At 37.4% G+C, this 8,402-nt stretch overlaps 1 protein-coding gene across 3 annotated transcripts; it reads left to right on the top strand.

The window, feature by feature from the left end:
* The first annotated feature begins 103 nt into the window (after positions 1 to 103).
* LOC116844819 (E3 ubiquitin-protein ligase Su(dx)-like) lies at positions 104 to 8,082 on the top strand. Of its 3 annotated transcripts, XM_032816895.1 has the most exons (13): positions 104 to 334; positions 421 to 494; positions 1,041 to 1,177; positions 1,629 to 2,057; positions 2,255 to 3,632; positions 4,207 to 4,438; positions 4,619 to 4,929; positions 5,016 to 5,258; positions 5,336 to 5,495; positions 5,589 to 5,863; positions 5,960 to 6,185; positions 6,277 to 6,373; positions 6,554 to 8,082. In XM_032816895.1, the coding sequence occupies exons 3-13, from the start codon at positions 1,120 to 1,122 to the stop codon at positions 6,724 to 6,726; spliced, it is 3,582 nt and encodes a 1,193-aa protein (XP_032672786.1). In that variant the 5' UTR covers positions 104 to 334; positions 421 to 494; positions 1,041 to 1,119; the 3' UTR covers positions 6,727 to 8,082. The 3 variants fall into 3 exon arrangements, with proteins under 3 accessions (XP_032672786.1, XP_032672778.1, XP_032672771.1); XM_032816887.1 differs by having other exon boundaries at positions 104 to 682; XM_032816880.1 differs by having other exon boundaries at positions 104 to 688.
* Positions 8,083 to 8,402: the final 320 nt, after the last annotated feature.

The following is an 8,402-nucleotide window of genomic DNA, read 5'->3' as shown; positions in this document are numbered from 1 at the left end:
AGATCACCTCCCACGTATGGACGCAGCGTAACAGTCACGTCGGTGGGTGGATAAGCAGTTATCTTCATTTCTCTTATGGTAGTACTTCGAATAACCTGTCCTTGTCGGCGTAAGTTACGCACTGTGGAGCATGCACGGAACGTCGTGGTGCACCGTGGCTCTTCTCGCGTGAGTCAAAACGCGATAGATTGTGACAAGACCGAAAACAGCGGACGTGTGTCTCGTTCGACGATCCGTTGGTCCGTCCAGCGACTTTTATGCATGTACTGACCAGGAATCACCGCTGACCGTGGTCGCTCCGCTCTCGCACAGCATAAAGAGCTCTACGTTTGACGTATGAAAAGATGGTGACCGACCGATAGCGGGATTTAATGATAACGCAAATCCCCGAGTGTTTCCACTAATTTTCGCCGCCGATAGGATCGTTAATCGAGCGAGGATGGACGACAAATCGACACTGGGGATATCGTGAGCAGCAGAAGACGTCAATTTCGGTTCGTATCGCTTACAGCCGCGGACCTATCTTGTTCCTTTGGCCGGGACGTTCTGTGCACGACGAATCAACCAAGATCACCGAGTGACAGCGTTAACGACCGTGAGATCTGAGAGCTGCGATCTTCACGACGCCGTAATTCTCCGTACACGCTCGTGACAGCTCTCAGTCAACGAGGATTGACGATTTGTACACGTAACATTAGTCGCGGCTTTATTATCGTACACGGGTTGCAATTTTTACGTTCAAATGCCACTTGCCAACTTTTCCACCGTATATTCTCGATTATAATGAGCTTGTTACATTTTCAAGAATAGTTCTACCACATTATATATATTATATAATCCTAATTAATTACATTATCTTTCAAAATAACATGGAAATCTTTAGTTTGTTTTATTTTTTTTTTAAAGTAGTAATTTTATATGTTATAAAGTGTGCATGTTGATTATAATTAATTAATGCTCTCTTATTATTATATAAATATTAAGACTAATCTTGAAAAACTAACCTATTGATTATATTTGAAATATCTGCTGCGTTACAGATATCACAAGAAAGTAATTTGATGAAAGGATTATGAATCCTTTAAGATAGTTACTTTGAATTGTAGTAAATTCTGTACAATGTCCCATTGCGAGGAAGAAGTGGTATCACCTGGTTTTCACCAATTAAGTATTACAAGTGAGTACTATACTAAATTCTAAATATAATAAAATATACACTTTCAAGATATATATTATAAACATTTATTACAAATGAGCTTATTATAATAAAATTGATATAAGTTTTTATATATTAATATTTCATAAGAAATTGCAATGGATATAAGTTTTATATGTCTTACATATACTATTATATATATTCCTTTTTATCTTCCAAACACTCTTATCATACAATATCTTTAACCAAATGTTTTCTTATCTGTTCATACAAGATTGGTATCATTTATCAGTTTATTAGTTATCAATGAAGATAGATATGCTATATAACAAATGTGTAGCAATGATAAAGCAAGAAACAATAGTAGTTAATTTATTTTCTAGTCTGCAAATAATGATGATGTAATTAAAATTAATATATATACGTATGCGATTCTTCCACTCATATTGACAAAACAATTCAATTGTTTTAGTTGAAGCAGCAATACTACGAAGTTCAACTTTCCTAAAGCCTAATCCATACATAGAATTCTCAGTTGATGACAAAAGTCCTCGCAAAACAGAAGTGTCAAAGTCGACTTATCAACCAAAATGGAACGAAGAATTTACAATACTTGTCACGCCATATTCACAGTTGCACTTTCGACTGCTTGACCATAGTACATTTCGCAAAGACACATTAATAGGGGAGAAACGAATAAGCCTATTTCAAGTATTATCACATTATAATGGAAAATTAGAAAATTTAGAGTTGACATTCGATTTAATGAGTGAGAGCAAACACGACTCGCAGCTGTGTAAAGTCGGCGAATTGATTACGGTTTTTGATGGACTTAAGATAGATACTACTAATGAGACCTTACTAAATGTTAGTGAGCCATCCTGCCAAATACAATCTGATGGTAAGAAGGATTTTATTAGAATGCTACAAGCTACATAAATTTTCTAAATTTGATATTAGTATTTGACATAGAAATCCGCGACTGTCGAACAAAGCGGTTAAAGAAAAAAAAGAGAATATCAACTACTTGCTACTGATGAAATTCACATTATGCTAATTTTCCCTCTTACTACATGACAAACTTTATGTGATTCTTAGGTGCCACAAACAACGATACAATCAATAATCGAAGTATTCTCAATGGAGGAGTTCGCGCACGTATGAGATTGCACAGTTCAGAAAATCTTGCTCCATCTGTATGTCGTCCTTTCACGAATGTTCATCTCAGTCCCAATTACAACAGTGGCAACAGTCAGACGAATAGCAACAAAAATGTCGGATCTACATCCGCGACTAATGCAGATGGGACGTCGAGTAACGTCGGTAGCAGCAGCAGCAGCAGCAGTGGCAGCCTCTCCGCGAGCTCCTTGGCGAATGGACACGCGATCTCGATGGCGGACAAATCCATGGTGTCTCCGGGAATTCGCAGACGCACCTACGTCACAGACGTGCGAACTCTTGTAGATATGACTCGCAGAATGACTCTCAAAGATCAGCAGCCCACGTCGGTCAGTTACTCGCGTAACAGTTACGGCACGGAGCAATCCTCGATGCTCAAGTCAGATCCGCGCAGTGGGTCGCGGTCGGAGCAGTCTGCGATCATGACCGGAATGTGTACAGACGCTCGTGTGATATCCCGACAGGAACAGTCGGTGCTTTCTAACACCGCCGACGTTTCTGCCGCTCCTCACACCTCCGATCCGAACGTGTCGCCGCACGTGGACGCCGCACGCAGCGTCCTGCGAATAGAACAACCGATCGCTGGCGCCGGAGCCGTTTTTCCCGACAGTCGCGCGATGACACGGTCAGAGCAATCGAGCAGCGCTCTCATGACGGAGGACTTGCGCGTGATGAGGCAACAGCCCGAGCAAACCACGAGCATTCGTGTGAACGAGGATTTACGCACGATGAGACAACAACCGGAACAACAGTCCGCTACGAGCATACGCGTCACCGAGGATGTACGAGGGATGAGACAACAGAACGAACAGACCACGAGCATTCGCATAGGCGAGGATTTACGTATAATGAGACAACAGCAACAACAAGCGGAGCAATCGACGAGCGTTCACCTGCCGGACGACTTACGAATTTCTCGCACGGAACAGTCGTTGAACGCGCCACTTCTCGATCAACGTGGAGTATCGCGCACTAACCAGCAAAGTGCGACTATCTCCTTGACGACGGACGGACGTACGGCTTCTGGTCGCTCGGAACAGTCGGCGGTGGTCCCTTTAACAGACAATCGTGCAATTCCTATGGCGGAACATATGTCACCCGCTGCGCTGCCGGATATTCGGTCGGTGCCGCGAATTCCGCAGGCCGCAGGTTCGTTGTCGAGTCAGTCCGCCGCTATGCCCGTCGCCGGGCAATCTTCCGTCGCGCAGCCGGGAGTGCTGATCACTGAGGACGTCGCTCATTCGGAAGAACCTTTGCCGACGGGTTGGGAAATGAGATACGATGTATACGGGAGAAGGTAAGACGTACACTTTTATCAAGGTTGGTCATTTACGCGTAAATTATGATACTCTAGACCTACGTGTAGACAACGCAAACTATGTATGAGATGTCATCTACGTACAGAGTGAGTGATCTACGGATATCTTTTAAAGAAATATAGATTGCCCAAAAATTAATTAAGAGAAGTTGATATTTGTATTATTTAAGCTTTAGAATCCTGAAACTTTAGAATTCTCTGGTGAATTCTCTGACATTCTTACCTTCGTGATTAAATCTATTAATCTTACTACTACTATAATAAGTATTTTATGCAATTTGTTATATTTCTTAAATATTAGACTTGTGATTGATATCCAGAATAATTATTGCAGTTGTCTCATAATTTCATTAATTCTTTTGATATAACTTACAATATTCTACGTAACTTATATTGTCTACGTAAAAAAAGGCCGTATACATTGCGTCAATAATATGCAAATAATGTGTATAAATGTAATCTTGAAATCTACGGCATAATCCTGATTTTTATTTTAACTAGAAAAATCTCTATTAACACACGACTCTTGTTATAACATTTTTTTTTATATTAGATATTATGTTGATCATAATACTCGAAGTACATCGTGGGAGAGACCACAGCCTTTACCCGCTGGATGGGAGGTTCGTCGTGATCCGAGGGGTAGAATTTATTACGTCGATCATAACACAAGAAGTACCACCTGGCAAAGACCAAATACGGAAAGACTACAGCACTTCCAACATTGGCAAGGCGAAAGGCAGTACGTTGTTCAACAAGGAAACCAAAGGTTCCTCTATCCACGGGTGAGTAAGGTGAACCTAGCCTTTTGTAAAAATAATACGTTATTACTATTCAACAAGCCACAATATTAACGTAGCATTTATCCTAAAAATGTTGAAGAAATTTATCAATTCTTTGAATCTAAGGAAAGTCAAGCAAGTCCTGTAAGATTTTAACCAATGCCGATTATTGTATTATTGTAGGGTAATGGAAATCAGGCTGCTGCATCGGGTCCGTCGACGTCCATGGGTGATGACGACGATCCTTTGGGACCATTACCGGCTGGTTGGGAGAGACGAAAGCAGCCTGAAGGTAGAGTTTATTACGTGAATCACAAGAATCGAACTACGCAATGGGAGGATCCTCGTACACAAGGTCAAGAAACTGGTATAGAGGAGCCGCCATTACCGGATGGTTGGGAGATACGGTTGACGGAAGATGGAGTCCGGTATTTCGTGGATCATAACACTCGAACAACGACGTTCCAGGACCCAAGACCTGGTGCACCCAAAGGGTTTGTATCAAATGCGTCGCGTTAAATTGCACGTGTTGTCGCAAAAGTTGCGAGCATGATTATCCTTATATTTCTCTGTCGTGTAGTCCGAAAGGAGTGTATCGTGTCCCGAGGGCGTACGAAAGATCATTCCGATGGAAGTTGTCGCAGTTCCGCTTTTTGTGCCAGACTAACGCGCTGCCTAACCATATTAAGATTAGCGTTAGTCGGCAGACATTGTTTGAAGACTCCTATCATCAAATAATGAATGCGGAAGCTTTCGCGCTGAGACGGCGATTATATATAATATTTAAAGGAGAAGAAGGCCTGGATTACGGGGGTGTATCAAGGTATGGTTTATACAAGAAATTCGTTAGTAACGCGCAACTAACAAGTATCACGTGTTAAGAGGACTTTACTTTTCTAGGGAATGGTTTTTCTTGCTGAGTCACGAGGTTTTAAATCCAATGTACTGCCTATTCGAGTATGCTAACAAAAGCAACTATAGCTTGCAAATAAATCCAGCGTCGTATGTTAATCCTGATCACTTACAGTACTTCAAGTTTATCGGAAGGTTTATTGCGATGGTATATTTTTACTTCAACTTGTGTCTTGTTTTTTTCTTCTGTAGCGTCACGTGAGAACAACTGTGTATGTATGAAATACTCTTATCATTTCAGGCTCTTTATCACGGCCGATTTATTTACAGCGGTTTTACAATGCCGTTTTATAAACGTATGTTGAATAAGAAGTTAGTTATGAAAGATATAGAATCTATTGATCCAGAATTTTACAAGTCTCTCGTGTGGATAAAGGAGAATAACATTGATGAATGTGGCCTAGAATTGTACTATAGTGTGGATTTTGAGATTCTTGGTCAAGTAATACATCATGAATTGAAAGAAGGTGGCGACAAAGTTAGAGTAGGTGAAGACAATAAAGAAGAATACATCAGGTATATTTTTGATAGACAATTGTAATGTATGAAAAGGGAAATTTGCAGTTTTCCTGTATATTTGATACAAGATCATAAAGTCTTATCATTCGATAGGTTAATGACTGAATGGAGAATGACAAGAGGAATAGAAGAACAAACGAAGGCATTTTTGGAAGGATTCAATTCGGTCGTGCCCCTGGAATGGCTCAAATACTTCGACGAGCGTGAGCTCGAGCTGATGCTTTGTGGCATGCAGGAAATAGACGTTGAAGACTGGCAACGTAATACTATCTACAGACATTATACTCGTAACAGCAAGCAAATTTTGTGGTTCTGGCAGGTTTGTCGATGATAACGATATTAAATCTTATCGCAACGATATTCACGACGTGCGCGTTATCTTGCCTAACTGTGCACTATCTGTGTTCCAGTTCGTGACGCGAACAGATAGTGAGAAAAGAGCTCGATTGTTGCAGTTTGTAACTGGCACTTGTCGTGTACCTGTCGGAGGATTTGCTGAACTGATGGGTAAGTTATTCAAATTGATCAGATTACCATTTCCATGATATTTCCATTTTATCGGTTAGTAAAGAAGAGGTTGATAGGTGTGATTATCAACTTGATTATATGATTAATTTCATCAGTTCTACAAAACTCGAGTCATAGATTGATAATTATATACTTTACTGTGCCTTTGCCACATTATAGGAAGCAACGGCCCGCAAAGATTCTGTATAGAGAAGTTTGGAAAGGATACCTGGCTGCCGAGATCACATACATGTTTCAATAGATTAGATCTACCACCTTACAAAAGTTATGACCAATTAGTAGAGAAATTGAATTACGCGATTGAAGAAACAGAAGGCTTTGGCCAAGAGTAACTGTAAACATGCTAATTAATATGTGGTAGATACACTACATTTGTGTATAATTAGTGGATGATAAAAAGGAAAATTTAAAATGTAGCGCCACAAACTGATGATAAAAGAGTTCATGTTACATTTGAAATCTGTTGGGGGCAGCTATCATTAAGTGTAAAAGTTCCAAATAATTAAAAATGTTCATAGATACATTGCTCGAAAGAATTTGTATGAAGCGTCTTAAATTATATGCAAATAATGTAATAATCTGAATTATATAATACCAGTTTATTCCATTATATTTCATATCTTATTGACATTTTCGACTTAACTGTGGAAATTGTATAAAACGTTAATAAGACATGAAAAATTATATAATAAAATTTACAATAATATTATAAATATATTAAGAAGCTAAAATAGTTAAAGGATATGTACAATTTAATCCTTTCTATTGTAGTATTTGTTTCATACATGTATATCAACCAAAAAAAGAATTATTTTAATATCCCCAAATTAGTTTATCTTTTTTAAAAAGAAATGTAACAAGAATTATAATCATTAAATGCAACTTGTCTATATTCATTACCGGTCATAATTCTCTAAATGAAAACAACGGAAATTTGTTATTATGTAATATCTTTTATTATATTTTAATATATTTTAATGCCTAAATATACACACATATATACGTAGAGATTAAAAATTATTCTCTTTTTAATTAATTATGTGTATATATTGAATTTATATATAATTATAACACATAATATGTTATATAGGCAATCAACAATTTTATGTTTTATTCAAAGCAATTTAGAGGTGAAGTGTGTGTAACGCGACGGTACTTTTTGTCTTATAAAATATAGCAGGTATTTATAATTATATCTGTATGTGTTTCCAGATACACATTATAAATATCTGCTACATATAGAAACAGCCAGCCAATAAAAAAGAATTCCCAAATATATTTTATCATTTGATGTATCGGACGTTCGTAATTATATATTAAAGAATTATTGACACATTGCATGTTGCCTCACAGGTATGATAAAAAGTCAGTATGAATATATTACATCAAATATTTCCTAAAATATTTGTAACAATGAACACGAATTAGGAAAATCATGGAATTGTAATTATAAAATTGTGCATTTGTTTATGATTAATAATTTATGTATATAAAATATGTATGCATATGTACACACAATTATTTATGTGTATGATTATGCAGATAAATATGCATACTATATTGGATGCTGTTTTAACTACACGTAAAATATCTGGACTTGTTAAGATAATAAGTCCTTTAGTTGTGAAGAACGACTGGTAGTTAAGATTGATCATGGTGTTAGATTTATTTATGCATTATCGCAATAATGAATGAAATGGAAAAGTGATAGATACCACACTTGTTGAATTATTTATATTTAAATATTCTTACAGAGGGCTTTTATGAAAACAAAAAACGGAAACGGTGTTAGAAGTTTCTTGTATAAGATATATTCTTACAATATTCTTAGTACATTGCTATCGCAGTTGATAGCAGAACATAAAACAATATTGTGTTTGTATTATTTCATAATATTAACCTATACAAACTTTTATAGATAATTTTAACTCGTAATTAATTTTATGATAATATTCCATATATTCTGGTATTCACTGATTTATTCATGTGTTTCTAATATGCTATCTAG

This window comes from Odontomachus brunneus, unplaced genomic scaffold (assembly GCF_010583005.1).
Source record: "Odontomachus brunneus isolate Ranch 3 - 2012 unplaced genomic scaffold, Obru_v1 Obru_scaffold_004, whole genome shotgun sequence".
NCBI classification, from domain to species: Eukaryota; Metazoa; Arthropoda; class Insecta; order Hymenoptera; family Formicidae; genus Odontomachus; species Odontomachus brunneus.
The sequence above is the reverse complement of the archived record's forward strand: the minus strand, read 5'-3'. Positions and strand labels throughout refer to the sequence as shown.

What these genes read in the sequence shown, in the direction of transcription:
- LOC116844819 (XM_032816895.1), top strand. Translation starts at nt 1,120, where the DNA reads ATGTCCCATTGCGAGGAAGAAGTGGTATCACCTGGTTTTCACCAATTA. An exon ending in AAAGGTTCCTCTATCCACGG is followed by an intron (nt 4,439 to 4,618) that starts GTGAGTAAGGTG and finishes GTATTATTGTAG; the next exon opens with GGTAATGGAAATCAGGCTGC. An exon ending in GATTACGGGGGTGTATCAAG is followed by an intron (nt 5,259 to 5,335) that starts GTATGGTTTATA and finishes TTACTTTTCTAG; the next exon opens with GGAATGGTTTTTCTTGCTGA.